The 23,746-nt window shown below is 38.3% G+C and overlaps 4 protein-coding genes across 5 annotated transcripts; all 4 read left to right on the plus strand.

Annotated features, from left to right (window-relative positions):
• Window positions 1-537: 537 nt before the first annotated feature.
• Window positions 538-4,323, plus strand: LOC133736231 (glycerol-3-phosphate acyltransferase 9). Its single transcript, XM_062163671.1, has 12 exons — window positions 538-819; window positions 915-972; window positions 1,166-1,284; window positions 1,475-1,574; window positions 1,995-2,090; window positions 2,175-2,271; window positions 2,786-2,873; window positions 2,969-3,065; window positions 3,219-3,304; window positions 3,642-3,761; window positions 3,864-3,962; window positions 4,085-4,323. The coding sequence occupies exons 1-12, from the start codon at window positions 698-700 to the stop codon at window positions 4,131-4,133; spliced, it is 1,131 nt and encodes a 376-aa protein (XP_062019655.1). The 5' UTR covers window positions 538-697; the 3' UTR covers window positions 4,134-4,323.
• A 1,055-nt stretch (window positions 4,324-5,378) lies between these two features.
• LOC133736232 (lysM domain-containing GPI-anchored protein 2) lies at window positions 5,379-8,780 on the plus strand. Its single transcript, XM_062163672.1, has 4 exons — window positions 5,379-6,488; window positions 7,475-7,595; window positions 7,697-7,890; window positions 8,422-8,780. Exons 1-4 carry the CDS (start codon window positions 5,828-5,830, stop codon window positions 8,517-8,519), a joined length of 1,074 nt encoding a protein of 357 aa, XP_062019656.1. The 5' UTR covers window positions 5,379-5,827; the 3' UTR covers window positions 8,520-8,780.
• Window positions 8,781-9,515: 735 nt separating this feature from the next.
• Window positions 9,516-16,121, plus strand: LOC133740177 (protein DETOXIFICATION 45, chloroplastic). Of its 2 annotated transcripts, none has more exons than XM_062168092.1 (15): window positions 9,516-9,741; window positions 10,145-10,521; window positions 11,157-11,299; window positions 11,416-11,559; window positions 11,653-11,819; window positions 12,122-12,257; window positions 12,838-12,934; window positions 13,023-13,123; window positions 13,869-14,032; window positions 14,402-14,473; window positions 14,584-14,700; window positions 14,788-14,883; window positions 14,994-15,115; window positions 15,397-15,486; window positions 15,718-16,121. In XM_062168092.1, exons 2-15 carry the CDS (start codon window positions 10,160-10,162, stop codon window positions 15,722-15,724), a joined length of 1,818 nt encoding a protein of 605 aa, XP_062024076.1. In that variant the 5' UTR covers window positions 9,516-9,741; window positions 10,145-10,159; the 3' UTR covers window positions 15,725-16,121. The 2 variants fall into 2 exon arrangements, with proteins under 2 accessions (XP_062024076.1, XP_062024077.1); XM_062168093.1 differs by having other exon boundaries at window positions 9,517-9,741; window positions 15,397-15,454.
• A 655-nt stretch (window positions 16,122-16,776) lies between these two features.
• LOC133735217 (cytochrome P450 CYP736A12-like) lies at window positions 16,777-19,548 on the plus strand. The gene is made up of 2 exons (XM_062162627.1): window positions 16,777-17,505; window positions 18,420-19,548. The coding sequence occupies exons 1-2, from the start codon at window positions 16,813-16,815 to the stop codon at window positions 19,248-19,250; spliced, it is 1,524 nt and encodes a 507-aa protein (XP_062018611.1). The 5' UTR covers window positions 16,777-16,812; the 3' UTR covers window positions 19,251-19,548.
• The last annotated feature ends 4,198 nt before the right edge of the window (window positions 19,549-23,746 follow it).

Below are 23,746 nucleotides of genomic sequence, written 5' to 3' on the forward strand. Positions count from 1 at the left end.
GATGCAACTTGTCTGACGAATGATTGTAAAGAATGCTTAGTAGAGAAGGTATTACTGTCAAGCAGATTAGAAGCTTAATGGGTTGCTTCATGTTCCCATTGTCGATTATATTCCTAAAAAGGCTAAGCAGGTAGCTCACTCTATTGCGAGTTTTGTAGCTCGGGAAGATGAGTGTTTTTAGTAGTTCGTGGTTGGCCTCCTTGGCTCATGAAAGCTATTTCAAATGATAACCCATGGTTGTTCTGGGGTTGTGCGTGGTTCAATTTTATAATTAGCTATTTTTTTTTAATAAAAGACTATTTTTTACTAAAAAGAAATACACTGACCCAAATTGAAACCAAAAAATATATTATTTAACTAAAATTATTAATTTATCAAACTTTTATTTATCGAGATTTTACTGTATCTAAAGTTTTGACTCGGCCCACATTCGATTAAAAAAAAAAAAAGAAAAAAAAAAGAAAAAGACTTGAATGTTAAAATGAAGTGAACTGTGAAGGAAACAAAAATCAGGATTATTCCCATTTTCTCAAAATGGCAGCCCCAAAATAAAAACGAGTAGAGAATCAATCACCATCACATCAAGAAGAAGTGACCTGCTTTGGATTGCGAGATAATTAGATGACATAAGAGAACCAGCAACACCAAAACCGAAAAAATACCAAAGCAAATCTCAGTGTGTGTGTGTTATAGAAGCATGAGCGTCCCCGGAAAGCTGAAATCCTCGAGCTCCGAATTGGACCTGGATCGGCCCAACCTCGAGGACTACCTCCCTTCCGGAGCCTCCATCCAGCAAGAACCCGACGGCAACCTTCGCCTGTAAAACCCCTCAACCCTCTTTTCTTCTTCTTCTTCTTCTTCTCCTCCGAGATTTTTAATTGTCCTCAACTCATTTCACTCTGTTGAAATCTCAGGCGTGATTTGCTTGATATCTCTCCCGCCCTCGCCGAGGCCGCCGGTGCCATTATCGATGTGAGTTGCTTGCTCAGTTTCTCATTTTTGTTCAAGCTCTGATTCTTTGGTAGGGACTAGGGAGACAAAGTTAATAATCGATTGTTTTGACTGTAAGCTTGCTAGCCAAGTGTTCTGTAATCTCACCAATTTCATTAGAGATTCAAGTTTTGATCGAATTTTTGCTGATTGATTGTGAATGTTGGATGAACAGGACTCGTTCACGCGGTGCTTTAAGTCGAATCCTCCGGAGCCGTGGAATTGGAATATCTATTTGTTCCCTTTGTGGTGTTTCGGAGTGGTGATTCGATACTTTGTTCTATTTCCGGCAAGGTTAGAGCCTCTATCTTCTGCTTACATATTCAAACTTCCATGCATTTATGCCATCAAGCTACGAAATGTGCTGGTATGAGGTTACTGGTATAACAGGACATTGTCTCGCTGATTATTAGTTGATGGTGCTCGCCATTGTCGTTCTTGTTGTTGTCTGTTTAGCTATTGAGGGGCTTAACTTATTGTGCAGGGTACTGGTCTTGACTATTGGATGGATAATTTTCCTTTCGGCATTCATTCCTGTGCACTTCCTACTCAAAGGCCATGAAAAATGGAGAAAAAATTTAGAGGTGCAGATTGTTTTATTACATTTCTATACTTATCATGTATTGCATTTTTTTCCTATTGTCTGAAAACAAGGTTGGATTTTTGTGATTGCCTTTTATAGGAATCAGGTTAAATGAAGTAGTATTGCATAATCTTTCACAGACTGCTACAATATAGTTTGGGTTATACATATATTATCTTTTTATGCACTCTAAAAAATAGTTGAACTGTATTTTGCCATTGTTCTCAACATAAGGTATTTGCCTTTTTCTCTAGTCTTTGTCTAGCAAGTGATACATGTGAATAATCCTAAGGGTGGTAGTTCTAGTCTATTATAGCATAGGGCATAATACACTTATATTCTTGATGCTCCTTCATCTGGTCTTGCTTTCTACATTGAACATCCTGTACTTATTATGCCCTGTTGTTTCTTTTTCCTTCAGAGATGTTTGGTGGAGTTAATGTGTAGCTTCTTTGTTGCATCTTGGACTGGGGTTGTGAAGTACCATGGACCAAAGCCTAGTATGCGGCCAAAGCAGGTAGTTTTAACTTTAATGTTCCTTTTTTTAAATAACCATATTCATTTGCTCCTGTCCTTATATTTTCTTTCCTGGTTTGAGCAGGTTTTTGTGGCCAATCATACTTCTATGATTGATTTCATCATCCTGGAACAAATGACGGCATTTGCTGTAATTATGCAAAAGCATCCTGGATGGGTTGGTAAGCGTTATTGCTAATATTGTTATTTATTGGAATTCCATTTTTGAAAGTGTTTCTGCCAAAACCTAAAAGGAAACTTGAGTCACTTTCATGCACAGAGTTCTATACTTGTCTGTATCATTGAAACGTCAGGTTAGATTTGCCCGATTTATGTAGTGTAATTACTACAATTATCCATCTTACATGTAAGTTCCTCAGGCCTTTGATGGAAGTGAAGTTTTCTGGCTTTGTGTGATTTTATTTTATTTTCATGGTTTAGAAAATGAATTTAGTAGTGTTACCATATTTTTTCTTGTACATCAATGAATCTTTTGTAAAAGTGGCCAAGTGAAGAGCCACGTTTTGGCCTTTTGGATCTGTTCTATTTTTGTTTACCACAAATAATAACAGTCAGGAATGGGAAAAATCTAAGTTCGCATTTTGCATATAATAAATGGAGTCCTTATGATTTTTATTTTCTTGGAGAAAGATGAAATCAAACTGATTATTATCTCTGTTTATGCCTCACATGAAGGATTGTTGCAAAAAACTATTTTGGAGAGTGTGGGATGTATCTGGTTCAATCGTTCAGAATCAAAGGATCGGGAAATTGTTGCGAAGAAGTAAGTATAAATAGAAAGAGCATGCTGGATTTCTGTATTAAGTTGTTGCCCATGTTGTTGGTATATGAACTTGTACAGTTATATCTCTTTTTCAGATTAAGGGATCATGTGGTGGGGCCTGACAATAACCCTCTCCTTATATTTCCCGAAGGAACTTGTGTAAACAATCACTACACTGTTATGTTTAAGAAGGTCTGTATCTGAGTTTTTGTTTTGCTCAGGTTTTAGTGTGTTAATATTCGTGTTTCACTGTAGGACATATGTGTACTGAATTTGTTTCTATTAAGAAGTTCTTGGTCTTTGTCGTTTGATCTAACTTTTTCTTTTATTTGTTTATATGTTTAGGGTGCATTTGAGCTTGGCTGCTCAGTTTGCCCTGTTGCAATCAAGTACAATAAAATTTTCGTTGATGCATTCTGGAACAGCAGAAAGTAAGCTTGAATTCTGACAGACTAATATAATATGCACTCAGACTTATTTATTTACTTGGAGAATGGGTTTGGTCCTTGACATATCTTTCTTATTATGATCAAGAAAGTTGTCTACTCATATCTACTCTGAAACTAGTATAATGGAAAGCATGAAGTGTTTCAATGCCAGTAAACATAATCGTTATAGTCCGATCCTTGTGAGCTGGCCATTGATGGTGCTCTGTTTTTTAATTTTTTTTGCTTTAGATCCATGATTTGGAAGCCTTTAGCAATGCTTGGGCTGTTGTTATGCTGTCCATGGTACCGTAAGGGTTTATATAATATGGTTTTGTTGCAGGCAGTCCTTCACAATGCATCTGCTACAGCTTATGACATCATGGGCTGTTGTTTGTGATGTGTGGTATTTGGAGCCCGAAAATATGAAGCCTGGGGAGACTGCCATTGAATTTGCAGAGAGGTAACAACTAGTCTTTCCTGGGCTTGTATTAAGAACAAAGTGCCTTGCCCCATTTTGGTCTGATCTTGTTTTATCTCCACCATTTTGGATACTTCATTGCAGGGTCAGGGACATAATTTCTGTTCGAGCAGGACTGAAGAAGGTCCCGTGGGATGGGTATCTGAAATACTCTCGCCCTAGCCCAAAGCATAGAGAGAGGAAGTAAGTAGAAGAATGAAAAGAAAATTCTTAGACCAACTATTTTCATTTGCAATCTTTACTTGCATCTTATATACAGACGCCGCATATCATCATGGAGCTTATTAGTAATCTTCTGTTTGCAGGCAACAGAGCTTTGCCGAGTCTATGCTCCGACGCCTCGAGGATAAGTGATATTGTTTCTTTGTTTTTAATCTTAGTTCATTTTAAACTTGCATGTACTACACTCCATACTCTTCAATTGAGTAACTGGTTTTGGAGCCTAAAGATATAGCTGTCATTGAGAAAACACGTAAATGTTGATATAATTATCACCCCTTGCCCAGTTATTTTCATGAATATGCAAAGCTTATAAATTTCGGTAGTGTCGGTTTGCTCAGAATTTTGTAGAAAGTTCTCCTTACGTGTCATTTGGTTTGTTTCGGTTGAGCATTCGAATAGATTTGAGCTCCTAATGAAACCACCAATTTAGGTTTTCTTTGTATAAACACAGCCATCTTCCATTAGAATGAGAGCTTGACTCACTAATGGGGACTTGACTTTGAGGCCCCTTCTGTTTGGCACTTGATAGAAGCAATTCCAGAAAATTGAATTTTCTTGCTGATCATTTAAAACCAAGGAATAAAAGCTCCTTTTCATATTTGAGAACCAAGTTCCTTTTCATATTTGAGAACCAAGGAATAAAAGCTCCTTTTCATATTTGAGAAGTGTAGTCACATGACGCAGACTGCAGTGATTGACTTCTCCATTTCATACCATAATCACAAACACCTTCCAATAGCGGTCTTTACTTATCTATCATTTTATTCAATTTTTTTTTCTTCTTGCTAACCAACGTTGTCATTTATTTAATTGGTCGTGGTTAGGCATGCCTTGTTTGTTTTCGTTTTGCACTTTATAATAATGGGCACGAGTTTTTGCAGATGTATAAGGAATCGTCAAACAATAACTTAGTTGTAAAGTGATAGTTAATACAACGTTGATCAATTATTTGAAGTATATGATCTTATTATGAGAGAATTATTATCTTTTAGATTTAGAAAAAGAAGATTATCAAACATATTGAAAGTTATGTAATCATATCAAAATAACAAGTTGGCGTCTATTTTTAACAGTTTAGTGATTAAACAATATTGTGAAAGTGCATATGCATTTTTGGTTCCATGTGTTTATATCAGATTGCAATTTTGGTTCATTCGAAGGAAAAGCCACCAAGAAAGACCACAATAATGGCGGAGATCGGCCTTTACCATCAGGTGATGACTTGGGTAGACCGAGAGTCTATTTGTGAATATTCGCTATTTCAACATCAATAATAATGGTGTTTGTCTGAAATAAATAAATAAAATCCGTTACCCAATTTTCAAAATAAACGAAATCACAGAACTGATCATTTAACATACAGCTTTGTTGTTCTAACATCCGTGTTGAATACGTCGAGGAACTATATGGTATCATCCAAATTCCAGAGCCGTGCTAACATGGTTCCACACAGTCCATACTAGAGAACACACCCCCTAAAACACAAAGAACAGATACAGTTGTCCATTTCTGTGAACGTAATGAACACCTCCAAACATAGGCGCCAAAATAAACAAACGCACATTACCCCACACACTACATAGCGACATAGGCCACGAGAGGAACAGAGCACAACCCCGAAGTCTTCCCACACCCTTCACTGCAGTCAAGGTCGTCTCCTCTCCCAGTTCTGACCCGCACCTTGCTCCACTCAAGACTCCACTGCGTTGTACTTTTCCACCTTCTTCCTTCCTTCCTTCCACAATCCATAGTACCTTTCTGCTCCCACTGATTTCCCATTATTATTAAACCCCTCCCCCACTCAGTCCTTAAACCCAAAACCCAAAATGAGTTTCTCTAACCTCACCCTGCTCCTCACCCTCACCCTCCTCATCTCAACCCTCACCGCCCCCTCCTCCGCCGCCACCCTCAACTGCACTACTACCCCCTCCGCCAATTCCACCTGCCAATCCCTCATCGACTTCGCCCCCACAAACGCCACCACTCTCAACGCCGTCAAGACCCTCTTCAACATCACCCACCTCCGCACCTTACTCGGAGCCAACAACCTCCCCCTCTCGACCCGACCCGACGAACCCGTCGCCGCCAACCAGAAGCTCCGAATCCCCTTCTCCTGCCGCTGCTTCAACGGCTCCGGCGTCTCCTACCGCCGCCCCCAGTACATCGTCAAGGCCCGCGACGGCCTCGACTACATAGCCAGCTTGTTCTCGCGCCTGGTCACGTTCCAGGAGATCGCCCAGGTCAATGGCATACCCGACCCGGATAAGATCGAGGTCGGGCAGGAGCTGTGGATCCCACTGCCGTGTAGCTGCGACAAAGTGGACGGCGAGGAAGTAGTGCATTACGGACACGTGGTGGACCCTGGGAGCTCGGTACAGGGGATCGCCGAAGAGTATGGGGTCACCCAAGAGACGCTCCTTCGGATCAATGGGATGCCTGACCCCAATGAACTCAAGGCTGGTCAGGTCCTTGATGTTCCTCTCAAAGGTAAAAACCTTTTTCACTTTTCACCTCTCATTTTCTACTTTTGCAACCCCATTATTTATTAGTAATGTACTATGATTAAAATTTAAAATGGAGTTACATCACTATCATAGTGACTCAAACTTTAGGGGCTTCTTTGGCAGGTTATTGAATTTGGGCTTCAGATATTAGTAAGCAAGCTTTGTTTTCTACCCTAGTGCCATTAGATAATCTCGATAGGGTTGCATGTTGCATCAATTAGATGACTTCAATTAAAGAGGCTGCAAATTAATTAATAACAGCAGATAATGTTTTTTTATTTGATCCGGGTGTCACCTCGTTTACGTTCTCACTTGCTGGTCACAAACTAGTGGGAGTTGGCCATAAATTGGTGGCAGTTGAGACTCGAACGCTAGACACGGGTTATATGCTAAGCCGCTCGACCCAACCTTACCACACTAAGTGATTGCAGAAATTGTTGTTATAGTAGTGATTTTGATATAGAATTAATTAAGATAATTAGGACTAATTAGGAAGAGTTGGTTTAATAGATTGAGTTGTCCTTCTCTGGAAAATTCCCATTGCCATCCTGTAATGGCAGTACTGACTTTGACTATTTTGTTAGGAGGGATAGAAAATTGTAGACACAGTACTAGAATTGTTTGGTAGGTGAAACTGTGGAAGGATAATCAGGAGGTATAGTCAGAGATATTCTGTAGAAAGTTAGCTAACCTTATTATTCGTGTCTATAATTGTTTTGTGGGGACTCCAATAGCTACATTATAGACACAGCTAAATCAAACAGGGTGTTTATTGCTGGTGATATGTACTGTCGCAAATAATTTGTGTGAACTTTATTGCTGGCTTCAAATTGATCAGGTTTTGTTTGATACAAGATAGTACTGCATTTGACTGTTTAACAGTTAGATCAGGTTGTGAGTCACCTCTTTGCAGTATCATTTTTTTTTTTGGGGGAAAAATGACTGATGTTTCAAATGTGGATTTGGCAGCTTGTGCATCGTCAGTACGAAATGACTCGATAGATTCCCCGTTACTTGTTCCTAATAACACCTATGTCTTCACTGCTTACAATTGTGTGAAGTGCCAATGTAGTTCTGCGAACAACTGGACGTGAGTGCATCTCGGACTACTTTTTTTTTTTTTTTGGGTTTTACCCCATTGGAGAATTCTCATCAAGTTTCAAGTAACTGTAATTTTTGTTTTGTGGCCAGATTACAATGCGCGCCATCAAATCTTAATTCAACTCTCTGGACGACATGCCCTTCGATGCAATGCCAAGATTCAAATCAATTATACATTGGCAACACCACAGCTTCCTCCACCTGCAATCAAACGACTTGTGCCTATGGGGGTTACAATGCCAAAACCATTCTTACAAATCTGGTAGCTCAGTCTAACTGTTCAAGTAAGTGCACCTTAACCTGTTTCTTGATAACGAGAATTGCCATTGCATAATGCATATTTATGTTCTGAGCTGTTAACCAAATTCTTGGGCCATCCTCTGCATAAATGCATTAGACAAATTCACGAGTTTGGCCCCAGCAAGAAGGAAAATTTCATCAGTTTGGACAGTAGTTCTGAGCATAATTGCATATGGTCCTGGGCCATTCTCTCAGCCATGGCATTGTCACCATAAAACATCTCATCAAATTATTCTCAGGGCCAGCCGGGCAGATATCTTTTCACTAGGCATCATATTGGTTACTTTGCATTTAGACTGATTTGAATTCGTCATTACCTTTTCGATCAATGTTGATATTAATTCACCAACACTAGATGACTACAAGAAGCTGATCCGTCCTCTATATCTCCACACTTGCATTACCCTAATTTTGTCGATGATTACTTGTTCAGCTAAACATTAATTTAGTTGGACACCTGTAATAACTGTGTTCATCAATTCAAACTGATATCTGTGCCTTTCATTGGCCAACAGCTCCTAGCATCGCTTCAAAGATGGGATTACACAGCTGGAGTTGGAGCTTCGTTTTCGTCTCAATTCACCTGGCTCTTCTTTGTCTTCATCTTCTATGATGAAATGTCTGTGTAAGTTTGTACGAGATTGTCCAGTTTTTGCTTGTGTTAGGAGGATGATGAAGCAGACTCATATGGTGCAATTCTTCTGTACATCCTTAATGTACGAGTATATATCAAATTTGTGACCAAGCATGCATGATCATGCCTTGTGGAGAGTAGATTTCCTTTTGTTAGGAATCAAATACAACCTTGATTCAACCATGCTTTGGACTCATCTTGTAGCAATGCCATTTTTAAATGTTATCATACATTCTGTTCTGTGTGGATCACACTGTTCTTGTAGGCAAAAATTAGGTCTAAATTTAAACTATGGAACTAGTTTATGCAACTATCTACAAACTAGGGGCATCTCCAACTCTAGTGTCAAAAGTCATTTTGGCTTCTCCATTCCAAGTCCAGCATCTCCATCCCAATAGAAAAGGGAGTCAAAATGACTCTGAGTCGAAAGCTTAGTCATTTTGACCAAGTTTTGTAGAACAAAAGCCAAAATGGAGAAGGGAGAGGAGGTGGGTTCCATGGTCTATTGAGATTTTGCTATGACTTTTAATTAAAGAGGGTTAGAGATCTACAATCTGAATGAATAGTAATGACATTAGGAGTGTCAAATTCATGAAATGGTTATGACTTTTGACTAAAGGGTTGGAGATGCCCTAAGGTATTAGAAAAAATTGATCGGAGTAAAAAAAACGAAATTACCTCCTCACACGGTGCTCGGTTTGGAACTTCACTTGAATCCGCAAAGTGTTAGTGAAGCGGAAGAGGTTATAATGTAAAAAAAATGAACTCAAAATTGTGTAGAACTCTCTCAATTTGCTAAACAAACCCATTCTATAAAAAGTATGAAAATTGTGTGACAGTTCACTCATAATGAAGATGTGACCCGATTGAGAGTGAAATTTCGGACCCAAGTAAAATCCGAAATGCAAAACTGTAAATTTGCAACTGCAAGTCCTCGCGTCTCTGTTTGCAGTAGAATACAAAACCACCCTGTGTAAACTGCAATTATAAAGTAAACCCAAAAACTTGGGCTCTTCTCTCTCGCGTTCGAACTACCACCAGCGGTCGCCAACTTTTTTGCAGTCGGAGAATTAGCGGTTGAGAATTCTCAATTTCCAACCCTCTTTCCTCTTCATCACTTCATCTATCTCTCTCACTCACCACGACCCTAACACTCTCTCAGCCTCTCTCTCTCTGTGTCAGTCCCTCCCTCTGCAAAAAGGTGAAAACTTTATCTTATCCTTTCGTTCTTGTCGAATAAGTTTTCATGGGAATCAAAAAGAGGCTCTGCGCTCTCATTTCTGGTTGCCACTTTCTCGTTTTGCGTTGTTCGTAAGCATTGCGATAGAGGTTTTGCAGTTATGCTCTGTTTTCGAATGTATTACCGTTCTGTTTCCGAGAGGGAGTTTATAGACATTTATTTATTGTGTATAGTATTCACTATTCAGTGTTTGGTGTCGGAAATGATCATTTTAATGTGTAAAGTTCCTTCATTTTCTTCTTTTTTGTGGTAATAATGTTTGAATGTGTGGAATTGGGTATGATGTTAATGAATTATGATTGTTGAATTCTTAATATTGGGAAATTCTGACATGTTATTTTGAATCTGCTATGTGGTTTTGAAGAAATTTCAAGAATTGATGAAAATGACGGCTACCCAATTTAGAGGTGGTACATCTTCTACCGGGTTGAGGAATAGAACCAGTGACTACAATTCAGTAACTAAGAAAGTTAGGGTGTATTCATTGCGCCAAACGGAAGCTAAGTTTGTGGCACTAAGTAATAGAAAGGATTTGAGCAATGACAGTGCTGTGGGGGGCAGCAATCTGTCATCTAAGCATAGATCACAGTACTCGCCGCTAGTTACTCATCGCAGAAGGACCCGTTTTCCGGTGGTGGCTAATCAATTGAGTTCGGAGTTTGGTGTCGGTTGCTCTGAGGTTGAGGAAAAGGTGATTCTTAAGGAAATGCATGCTCCCCTAACTGCTGATCGTGATGAACCGTAAGACCTTAACTTTTGTTATGTGTAAATTTTTGCTTGATTCTCTTTCCTGAAAATGCTGCTTTTATCATTTTGCTTCTATTTTATTTTTCTTCTTTGATGCTTTCAATTTATTAGTTTGCTTCACTTTTTCTAATATATTGTTACTATGCACAATTTGGACATAAGATTGGCATACATTTTCGACTGAATTACTCTTTCCCATACAAAGAAATTCTTATTCTTCTTTCAAATTCACTAGATGCATCTGTAAAATCTCTGATTTTTTTTTTTTTTTTGTAGGGAATGGTAAATATGAGCTTGCTATATTTTGAAAATTTATAGATTTTGAAATTTTTTCTCTAATTTAGTGGAAGCCTCTCCCTCACTTTATCTGCCAGTTGCTCTTTTCCACTTCCCCTCCGTTCTGATATTATCTGGGCATGGAAGCTAGTTTTATATGAAGTTGATCTGGAAACCATTACTAGCAAAAGCTTTTGGGGGTTGGTCTACTTCAGATAGTTTCTGAAATCCTCAAGTAGTGTTAGGTGATACAGGATTTGGACTTTGCTGCCTTCTTATGACATCCTTGATTTGCTTGTTTTATGTGTATGATTCTTTTGTATGTCTCTTGTTTCCCCCTCCATGAATCACAGTGAGTTGAGAGACATTCCTGTCCCTGAAGCATATTCTCCAAATGTGAAACGCGAGCTGCTGATGCTTTCCTTACCTGCAATTGTGGGTCAGGCAATTGATCCCATAGCAATGCTGATGGAGACTGCTTATATTGGTAGACTGGGTATGCTTCACTCCTTGAAACAAGTTTGAATCTAAACTTATATTAATTCGGAGCTCTCACTTTTTTTCTTTTTCTTTTTGCGTATAATTTTCTTCTTCTTCTTCTTCTTCCCATAGGCTCTGTGGAGTTGGCCTCAGCTGGTGTATCAATGAACATCTTTAATTATATATCAAAACTATTTAATATCCCTCTCCTCAGTGTTGCTACATCTTTTGTGGCTGAAGACATTGCAAAGTCTGCAAGTAAAGCTTCTACTATAGGTGAAGTTGAATTTTTGGTTAACTCTTTGGCCATCTTTGTCATACATAAATTTGGTTGAGTGTTAGTAACTGATTTAGGCTTCCTGTGTACAGAAAATGCTTATGAAGACATTACTAATGGAAAATCTGTACCTGCTGAGAGAAAGCAATTATCTTCAGTGTCAACAGCCTTACTTTTAGCACTTGGCATCGGCTTGTTTGAGGCGCTAGCCTTGTCTTTGGGATCTGGTTTGTTTCTGAATATGATGGGGATATCATCAGTAGGTTCTCTGATCTAAACTTACATCTATCATGATTAATTATCTGCCATTTCTTATCCCTTTTTAGTGTTTACATAAAATCTTTTTTGTGAATCTACGATATCATATCGAAGGTCTAGTTTATGCACAGTTTGAATAACAATCTGATGGTATAATATGGGGAAGATTTTGTTACTTTTTTATTGGCTGAGGGGGAGTTCAAAAGTGGTCTGGTTTTTATTATTATTAGTTTTTTTTTAATATACTTCTGAGCACGTGAGTGTTTAATTCTAAGTAAGTGTTTTCCTTTTCTAATATTACAGAACTCTCCTATGCACATTCCGGCAAAAAGGTTTCTCATAATAAGAGCATTTGGTGCTCCTGCAGTTGTAGCATCTTTGGCTCTTCAAGGAGTTTTCCGTGGTTTTAAGGATACAACAACTCCAGTACTATGTCTAGGTAAGTGTTTATTATGTATATGTGTGTGTGTGTGTGGGCGTGTGCATCTAACTGACAAAATCCTCTGTAGATAGCATTATGCATAGATTCCTTGCCATAATAGTCAGACATTCATTTCACTGCAGTTAAATACTTTAACGTGTTGCCTTGGGATTCAACATTTCCAAGTTTGTATACTTCTATTGTATTGGCTTGTCATAACTCTCTTTTGTTCTGATTGGACGATCAATAACTTGATTATATCGATGCCATCGTGCTACTGATGAAATGTATAAACATTATTCTATTATCAGTTTATCACCAGCATCTTGAGTAGTCTCACATTCTTTCTTTTGGGAAGGGGTAGTGAGTAACACTGTTCAATGCTATATATATGTAATAAGTAACCAAATGGCTGTTACCATCTTTGATTTAGTAGTAAAAAAGTGTACAGTTATGGGAAGTCAGCTTTCTATCATATCTGCAAACCCACTATGCATGTTCCCTTGACAAACTCTATATAGTTCCGTCTCCATGTTGTTAATTTATTTTTGCTTTTTCGTCTTTCCTGTTAATTGATGTTTGTTTGTTCCATGTGCAGGTATTGGTAATCTTTTAGCTGCGTTCTTGTTACCAACACTAATATATTATTTTCGTTTGGGTGTAACTGGTGCAGCAATGTCTACTGTTATATCTCAGTATGTGATTCTTGATAGTTTTCTCATATTATACCCTTTTATTTTGGCTTTACTTGGCAAGTGAACAGTCTTGAATTTTTGGTTTCAGATACACCGTCACATTTTTAATGATCTGGTTTTTAAATAAGAAAGCAGTACTATTGCCTCCAAAGATGGGATCATTGCAATTTGGTGGATACATAAAATCTGGTAAGTTCTGTCACTCATGCTGATAAACCCTCCCCTTGAAGTTTAGACATAAAACTCTGCTGTATTATCTTGGCCATGACTCATATAGGCAGGTAAGAGAGCTGTTTTAGGGTTTAGGTTTGGGGCCTTGGGTATATAAATTATGGAATTTGGTCTTCCCGGGGGCGAGGTAGGGGTTTTCGTATGGCATACAGGAAGATGTTTTGGTTTTAGAAGGCTTGGTTTTGTTGAGTTCACCACAACCATCTGCAACTGTGAAAATGATTATAGCAGTCATTTTACTTTACCACCATACAATTTAGATGAGAAGAACTTTTGAACAAAATGCTTGAAGTAAAGAAGGAAATATAATTCAATAGAAGACTATGACTTCATTCATGCAGAACAACTGAAATTGTATTCAAAGGTAATCCATGAACTTATTCGTGCAAAGCAAAACTAAAAAATTTGATATCTGTCTTTTCATTTATCCAGTATCAAAACTCATATAGGAAAATACCACCTTTTCCAGTGCTGTTTCAATTATATCATTGGATAAATAGCAATACAAAATTATTATAGTAGTTGAATTCGATTGTGGATTGAGTAATCCGATTGTTATATTTTGATGTTTCACTTCTCATTGTATTGTGGTTGAAGTACATGTAAAACTGTTTCTTTTCTTCGTAAATAATCTTCTCGGTTACGTTCCTTTTTCAAAATTCTTTACCTAATTGCCTTAATTTGGAACTCTGGGATGACATAGGTGGTTTTCTTCTGGGAAGAACTCTTGCTGTTCTCACGACCATGACATTAGGAACATCAATGGCTGCTCGTCAAGGTCCAGTAGCTATGGCTGCTCATCAGATATGTATACAAGTATGGTTGGCTGTATCCCTTCTAACTGATGCACTCGCTACATCTGGTCAGGTATTAGCTTCATATTCATCATCATAATTCGTTCCCATTTGATGTAGTTCAATCATTGTTTTCCTCTTTTCACTTGATCCGAGTTTCATAGATTTTTGTTGATCTAAATTGGGTAACGATTTAAAGTGCTTTCCTGCCTACATTTACACATTTGGTTTTGGAGGAATAATTTAGGAGTCAAAGTGCTGATGGATTTAAGTATATTAAACGATCTAAACACCTCTAGTTTTTTTTTAGAAAGGTTCTAAGTTGAGGAACTCAGAAGCTTTGTACTAGACTTTCCAAATATACTTTATGGGTCTTTCGTGAAAAATATGTGCCTTTGGTGCATATCACATCAAACTTATAAAGCTAAATTTCTATCTGTAGGCCCTGATTGCGAGTTATTCATCAAAAGGCGAATACAAAATTGTTAAAGAGATTACTGACTTCATGCTGAAGGTAAACTTTAATTGTATGGTTTATAACCTATTTAGTAGATGGATGCTCCCAGATTTTACTGATCTTATTTTATCGTTTATTCATGTTGCTTATTGTGGATGTTTTTCCAGATAGGATTGTTTATAGGTGTTTCATTGGCTGTAATTCTGGGAACATCTTTTGGTTCTATAGCGACCTTGTTCACCAAGGATGCTGCAGTATTGGAGATCCTTAGATCTGGGGTATTGGTATGTATGAAAATTTATGCTTAGTGATTTTACAGAAACTGCAGTTAGTCTTTTATAACAATGCTGATGTTGTCAAATTTGCCACAGTTTGTCAGTGCTAGTCAACCTTTGACTTCTTTAGCTTATGTTTTCGATGGTCTCCATTATGGTGTTTCAGATTTTGCATATGCAGCTCGTGCCATGGTAAGCTGCTTGAAAGAAATCCAGAACTATTTGGTGCTGCATTATGGTGTTTCGATAGTTGTATACGTTTCTCTTTATTATCTTTTGACAATTTTTTTGTTTTACAATAGATGGTCGTGGGTGCAATATCATCTGTATTTCTGCTATATGCTCCTTCTGTTATCGGTCTTTCTGGGGTTTGGTTGGGTTTGACTCTCTTCATGGGCTTGCGTGCTGTGGCTGGATTTGTCAGGTGACTTTCTAATACTATCAAATTTTGGCTGTTATACTCTTTTAGATACCCGTCCTACCTTTTAACTAGGTTTCTCGTTTATGGCTCTGATGGAAATAAATTACCTGTTGCTAATTGTATGTCTACTACAGTATCAGCCTTTTGTCTGGGATAACCAGTATGCACATTATCTCTCTACTAATCGAACATATTTGAATTTTATATGATTTATCCATTTATCATTGCAATTATTGCTTTTGTATTTTTTTTTACCCTCTTTTACATATCTTCTTTCCTTTCAGATTGCTTTCAAAATCAGGTCCATGGTGGTTCCTGCATAGGGACACTGAGACACCTCAGGTCAGTGCATTCATAAATTTTGTGTGTTTTAGGTGAGTCTCTAATGATCGCAAATGTATGCATGTCTTCAAGAATGGATTTCATGTTGGTCTATTGACTTTTCTTCTTCTCAAATTATGCATGATGTGTAGCTGTTATCTCAGTTACCTTCTTTTTTCATGGAATTCTTCTTACAAGCCTAAATTTTAGAGAAGGGGCTTTCATATGGACATGTTTTGCAGATTTTAGAATGTTTGATCCTTTTTTTTTTTTTTTTCGGTTAGCTTGTAACGAGCGGATATTAGCAAAATCTGGATTTGGTTGAATGACATCCTAGGCTGAGTACCTTTCATAAACTGGCGAGAGGTTGGAGCTGTATTGCAGCTTTGGATTCCCTAGTCATATCAGCTGATTAAACAATTTTTGATTCATTGGCAACATCTGGCAATATTCTTTTATTGTATATATAAAAAGTAAGATCTTTGTTAATTGTTTTAACGTTTATGTAATCATATCACTCGGTTCAGTAGAGTTTTCCCTATTCTTGCAACAAATTAGAGCATCTGGCAGGTGGTTCTATCTGTGTACACTGTATAAGATTGAGCCTAGGGTTTCCATTGGTGCGAACAGAAAGTAATTCTTGTCCTCTTGAGGAAACTAATACTGATTCTGGGTGCGGCTAGTCAGACCTCTTAAAGTTTTCCATTTGAAGCTACGTTCTTCTATTTACAGTCAAAATTTTCATCCCAGCCACCCACACACTTTTCTTCGTAATCAAAATCTAATTTACTTCAAAGTAAAGTACACAACAATAACTTAGAGAAGGATCACAATTTGAAGGTCCTTAGGCTCCCTTCATCTTTATTATTTACCTGCTATTGTCCTTCCTAATATAACGTTGATTGTTTTGCAAGCATATATCTATCTAGTTTCATAATACAATGGAATCTTCAACAATGGTCATCCTTCTCATATGCACGACATACATATTTTTTAACTACGCCTTGACAGAAAATTGACAGAATATGCTATTGGAATCCATATACTGCATTGATTATTTTTAGATATAAAAAAAAAAATCAACAATTTATATTACATTACCACAATCATGGGCATGCATTAGATATTTTATTTGGGTTTTGAACTAATTTAGTTGTACGCAGTGTGACAAACCCATTTTTTGAGATCGAGGGTGGGACTTGTGCCTACTGTCCACCTCCAAAGAATTCAATATCACCTAATTTCTTTATGAGATCCAACGCCCAGCTGAAAGGTCCATTTACTGTTGAGCCGAGGGTTGGTCCGTTGATATAAATGAGTCACTGAGCTTGTCATGACTCATATATCCCATTCTCTCTCTCAACTTCACAAAATCCAGAATGCCAGAAAGAATGAGTCCTTCAACAATAATGACCATCCTCTTGGTTCTCCTCACATGCCTTTGGTCACTCATCTCTGCCTCCCCAAAATCAAAGCACAGAAAACTACCACCCGGCCCTCGGTCACTGCCAATAACGGGAAACCTCCATATGCTAGGCAACCTCCCCCATCGAAGCCTCCAACAATTGGCCAAAAAATATGGACACATCATGTCCATTCGTCTAGGCAATGTTTCTACCATAGTAGTCTCCTCCCCACAAGCCGCAGAGCTATTCCTCAAAACTCATGACACCAATTTCGCCAGCCGGCCCAAAATCCAAGCCTCAGAGTACCTGTCCTACGGCACAAAGGGCATGGCCTTTTCCCAGTACGGTCCCTATTGGCGCCATATGAGGAAGCTCTGCACGCTTCATCTCTTCTGTCCAGCAAAAATGGAGGCTTTCAGGCCGCTGCGAAAGGAGGAACTGGGACTGCTGGTAAGAAAGCTGAAGAGAGCTACAGAGGAAGGTGGAGTCGTGGATGTTAGTGAGGAGATTGGTGTGATGAATGAGGACATAACGTATAGGATGGTGTTGGGCTGTAAAAGGGATGATAGGTTTGATTTGAAAGCCATTGTTGAGGAAACGCTTTTCTTGACTGGGGCTTTCAATATATCTGATTTTGTTCCTTCCCTTGCCGCACTGGATATTCAGGTATGCTAATCCCAAGTTCCTTACTCTTTTCCCATAGGCAGTTCTCTTTGATGGTTAATTAATATCCGAACCGATGCAATGGTAGACAAGTCCGGCCAAATCTTCTTAATTCTACATTATTGTTTTCATGTATATATGGAGCTGGTTTACCATTACATATACCATACACTAAACGATTTGAAATTTTAAACCGGAACCCGGTTGTATAGCAGTACAGGTGAGGGCACTTCTTCAGTTCTTTGTCTCTACGAACTACTTGATTAACAAAGTAGACGTCAACATAACGAACTAGTTTTGGGAGAGTAACCAGCAGCTAGCCAGTAGTAATCAGTTCGGAGCTAGTAAGCATTGAGTGATTGAAGATGTGTGGATAAATTAAAATTTCACTTCTCGAATCACAGTAGAAAAAAGCACCATGGTATTAGACTATGAGGATTTGTTTGAAAGTTAAAAATATATTAAAGATGCTTTAGTAACTTGATCTGTGGTCGATTAATTTCCCCAATTTGCTCAAATTGAGATGTTGGAAGAATCACACAGACCTAAACCTAAAACGACTCCCCAATATTGCACGTTTTCGTTATCAGAGGTAGAGCAGTAGTATATGACATGTATTAACTATTAAGTAAATTAATTAGATCAAGAGCTAGAGCGATCAGCCTTTTTTGCTCTAGTGCAACGAATCTTATAATTTGTTCTGTAGTCTTGTCCCTCAATTAATTAATAAACTGATGCGGGAATGGAAATTTTGTTCACACATGTTCAATTACTCGGTGCACATCCTTCCAGCTATAAAGTTTAGCAGGGAAGCCTTTTTCTGGTGATCTGGATCTTAGAGTAGATAACATAATAGAATAACATGCATATGCATAGTACTCTGGAATCTTAATGATGCAATAATTCCTTTCTCCCAGGGATTGACCAAGCGCTTAAAGAAAGTTAGCAAGACGATCGATCAACTCCTGGAGAAGATAATAGACGAGCATGAACAAGTTGCCAACACTAGGAGTGGGAAACAAGGCCATGAGGACTTTGTAGACGTGTTGCTTTCGTTAACGAACCAACCGTTGAACCCGAATGATGAGCAAGTACACTTTCTTGATCGAACAAATGTGAAAGCCATCTTACTAGACATGATCTCGGCGGCTTTTGATACTTCGGCCACATCGATTGTTTGGAGCCTTGCCGAGCTCTTGAGGCATCCAAGGATCATGAAGAATCTGCAAGAAGAGCTCCAAAGTGTGGTTGGTATGGACCGAATGGTGGAAGAATCTGATTTGCCCAAGCTGGATTACTTGAGTATGGTGGTGAAGGAGAGCTTCAGACTACACCCAGTTGCACCGTTACTAATCCCACATGAATCCATCGAGGACATTACAATCGATGGATATGACATTCCCAAGAAGTCGCGGATCATAGTAAACATCTGGAGCATTGGAAGAGATCCTAATGTTTGGTCCGAAAATGTTGAGGAATTTTATCCTGAAAGGTTCATGAACAAAAATATAGACCTCCGGGGACATGACTTTCAGCTCATCCCATTTGGGTCTGGGCGCAGACGGTGTCCGGGTATGCAATTAGGACTAACCACAGTTCAGCTAGTTCTGGCACAGCTGGTGCACTGCTTTAACTGGGAGCTCCCAAATGGCTTGGTACCTCAAGACTTGGACATGTCCGAGGATTTCGGCTTATCACTGTCAAAAGCCAAACACTTGCTTGCAAAGCCAACGTACCGTCTTATGTAGGTTACTTTTTCAATGTCCTTTTGATTATGGAATCTTATGTAGTGTGTTGGATCTCAACAAACATTCATCCATAGTTTGTTGGATCTCAACAAGCATTCATCCATCTATCATTCTGCAGCTTCAAGAAATGTGCGGAATGTAATTGGTAAAATGATTTCATCAGTAATATTGTTTGCATCATGAATCAATACTAGGTAATGTGCCCGCGCTTTGCTGCGGGTTTTGTAGTTGATTAATTTAGCTGTAGTGGTATACAACAGTTGGATTGTTCTTAATATAAAAAATAGGACACATTGCTCATAAAGACTAAATCTCCACATGATCTTCAATAAATTTCGTGTAAGCAAACATTCAAGATGCTTTTGTTAACCCCAGCAATTAGAAGTAAATCATAAAATCAATCATATATTCAGGTGATCAGATTTGAAAATTTTTAATGTTTGAAAGGGATGCTGCTACAGAAGCAAAATGCAAAAGGAAAGAATGGTATTGAGGCTGTTGAAAAGTAATTACAACCTCCTAGATGAGTTTATAATTATGTTCTTTTTGTTAGCATCCACCTTAGCTGCTGCAGCTTCTTTATCTTTAGCTACGGCTTCCATCAATGCATCAACTTTTTTCATCAGCATCTGGAAAAGTTATAATATGTATTAGTACATTTAGGTTACAGAGATATTGCATTGAGGTTACTTAATGGCACAGATTATTATCTCTGACTTGTTTGACTTCTTGTGTTCATGAACATATTTTAATTTGATCTGTAATTCTGTATACAACCCTGGAATGATGTACTATGTAGAATAAGGAAAGCAGATATGATGGAAAAGGCTTGCAGATAAAATCCCAACATTCTATATGACCATGCACTAAATCCTTGCGAACACGGGGTTTCAAGTGCTCCATTTAACTCAGCCTAAATAAAAGGAACAAATGCAGTTCTATTTATAGAAAATTACATAGTAGCACATGACCAAAGATGTAAACACAGAAAACTCACTTTAAAAAAGATTTATACAAATAAGGACATGAGTTCAGGCCAAAAAGTCAAATGATGCAAGCCTGACTCATAATTTTAATGAAAAATGACCAAAATGCTTAATTTGATGAAATATTTACGCATATGCCACTGACCAAAATCTCTATTTTTCTCTCCGCTGTTTTACCCGTTCGCAGCCTAATCCAAGCCCGACCCGCCGAATCCCCGACTCGCCTTTGCAAAATGGACGGAACTGTGGTTGCTCTCATTCCAAACCCAACGCCTCCAAGCCCGGCCCGCTCCACGACGAAGGCTCTGGTCAGTACTCCCTCGCCGACGTCGAGTCGATTCTCAGCCCTATCATCAGCACCGCCGCATCGGGAGTGGTGAAGATCACCGATCCCGCCGTCGTTGCATCCAAAAGCTAATCACGCATGGCTACCTGCACGGAGAAGCGAAGTTGCTGATCGAGTCCGTTTGTAAATGCCACGATTTGGAGGACGATCAGATGGAGCTGCTGGTGCTGAAGACGCTGCTGTCAGCACTGATGTCGATTTCGCTGCGGATTCATGGCGATTGCTTGCTTCAGATAGTGAGGACTTGCTATGATATCTATTTGGGGAGTAATTAAGAATATAGTGAATCAGACGACGGCCGAGCGGTCAGTCCTCTCTCTCTTCCTATTTCACCTACATTGCCCCGTCGCTTACTTGTTTAGTGCTTCTTGTCCTGGTTTTTGATTTTGATTATTGCTTTTTGAGAGGTTGTGTTAGTGTTTTGTGCTATGGGCATGGCTATGTTGGATGTTAATTTTGATGAGGAGGTGTATTTGAATGTGCTTGCATTTTGCATCTGATGACTGAGGAACTGTAGAATTAAGGGAAAGATAGATTCTTTTGGTTGAAATGTTGTTTGTTTATCTTTGTAGCTTTGGTGAAGTAGTTGCAGTTATATGATTATCGAGTTTGTAATGGTCTTTGACTGATGCAAATCAAGTTCTTTAGAGGTAGGATGAAGGAATGTTGTTTTCATTGCATTGATTTCGTGGAAGGAGTATTTTGGTTTATGGGGTTGCATTATTGTCTTTAGTAACAGATTATTGATCTTTTAGTTGATGAGAAGTTATACACAGAGTGCTTCAAGGAAATCAGCTGTTAAATATTCAAAAACTTGACCCTTCAATGCCAATGTGTCTGTCATTGCATTGTGTGAAAGGTATGATGCATAACCACGCCAATTTGCCGCACTAATTTCTGTCGGTGTATTTTATTTTTATTTTTTATGATTGTCAGTGTATTTATTGAAATTGTTTTAATATGCACATTGTAGATGCAAGACAAAACACAAGTACGAGGGCAGTAGCAGAACATGAGTACGAGGGCAGTAGCAAGAACTAGATGAATATGACTACAGCGAGTGCAGTAGCAGGATTGGACGAGTGCAGTAGCAGGATTAGGCGATGACGAGTGCAGTAGCAAAACACGAGTATGAGTGCAGGAACAGAACTGGATAAGTATGAATGTAGTAGCTGGATTGGACAAGTGCAGTAGCAGGACTAGGCGATGACGAGTGCAGTAGCAGAACACGAGTACAAGTACAGTAGCAGAACTGAACGAATATGAGTACAGCGAGGGCAGTAGCAGGATTGGACGAGTGCAGTAGCAGAACTAGACGAGTATGAGTGCAGTAGCAGGATTAGGCGATGACGAGTACAGTAGCAGGATTAGGAGATGACGAGTGCAGTAGCAGAAAACGAGTACAAGTGTAGTAGCCGAATTGGACGAGTATGAGTGCAGTAGCAAGATTAGACGACGAGATAAGAGTCGTAGGAGAGTGAGGTTTTGTGAAGTAACATAAATGAATTATTCTCAAGGAAAAAAAAAAGTAACATAAACGGATTATTCTCAGAAGAAGAAAAAAAAGTAACATAAACGGATTATTTTCAGGAAAAAAAAAAAGTAACATAAATGGATTATTCTCACACACAAAAAAGTAACATAAACGGATTATTCTGAAGAAAAAAAGTAACATAAAGGGATTATTCTAAAAAAAAAAAGTAACATAAAAGGATTATATTTAGAAAAAAAAAAGCAACATAAAGGGATTTGAAGTCAAAAGAAGTAGCTAAGGGTAAAAAAGTAAATTAACTGATGACATGTGGCAAGTGGAGAGCAGATTGTCCTTATTTGTAAAATTTAATCTTTATAAAGGGATTAAAAGTCAAAAGAAGTAGTTAAGGATAAAAAAGTAAATTAATCCATGACATGTGGCAAGTGGAGAGGACATTGTCCTTATTTGTAAGATTTAGTCATTATATGTTTAATTCAATCTTTAAAGGATGTATTTGTTAAGTCATATTTTGTTAATAACTTATATGTAATTTGTTATTAAATAAATCCATGGATTATAAAAAACTCAAACAAAATTTTTTTAAATCTGAATTGAATACACCCCCCTTATTGATACTGCAATGGAGTGTTCATACATGAATGGTAATTTTAAAACCGAGTTCCTAGCAATTATGCTAATGAACATCTATTAACGGCTGGTTTACTTTGAAGGATGCAACATCCACGCATAGTGCTCTACTTACGGCCCAATGGATTTTCTATGTTCTTAGAGTGAGTTCCTGCCCATTTCCTTAAAAAAGTAATCTCAGCAATTTTGAGATATATAATTAATCTTTTCATTAATCACTGCATTCCTACCACTTATAATTTTGCAGTAGTATTTACAAAGTGCATAGCAGTTGACACTGCTAGCAATGCTGAAGCCTGGTTTCCATTCACCTTCTGTGAAATAAAACTGTACGTACAGCATGTAATCAAAGAATGGTGATTCTAATCATTCCTACAAATTTAATATATGGACCTCTCAATTTCTTTGAATATTTTTAAGTTCAATTTTACCCCTCTACAAAATGCTGATAAAAAAATTAGGATCTAAATTCCTAGCAGCCATGACAGAAAAGGAGAGAGAGAAGCAGTGAACGTAGCCATCGTGGTGGTGGTGAGAGAGGTGAGAAGTTGAATGTTTGACAAGATATATTAAACCCCTAACATACTCCATACTAATCTTTCTGACACAAATCTTATTCAAACAAAAGTTAGCAAGAGCCGAGGTTAACGAGATGCAGCTCCAACCTCAAAGTGTTATATAACCTTGGCAAGCCTACGTACGTTTTCCTCTAAAACCATGAAATGGTCATCAGTATCTTAATAAACTTATATAACCATGTTACTTTAATCCGTCTAGCTGTCTAGGAAAATGGTTTGGATATAGAGTTGGGCAGCGAGGGTAGTCATTGTTGTTCCAGAGAGAGTAGCAGAGGTATTGGATATCATTGTCAAGTTATTGGTAAGGACAAGGTTGGAAGAGGAGGAGGAGGAGGAGGAGGTGTAGAAACAAAAAAAAAATATTGGGGGGGGGGGGGGTGGAATTGGGCGTTTGGTGTCAAAATAAAAAGGAAGAGGGTCCATATTATATTATACATATATCTAAAGCTAAGTTTACTATTCCT

This window comes from Rosa rugosa, chromosome 3 (assembly GCF_958449725.1).
Source record: "Rosa rugosa chromosome 3, drRosRugo1.1, whole genome shotgun sequence".
NCBI lineage: Eukaryota > Viridiplantae > Streptophyta > Magnoliopsida > Rosales > Rosaceae > Rosa > Rosa rugosa.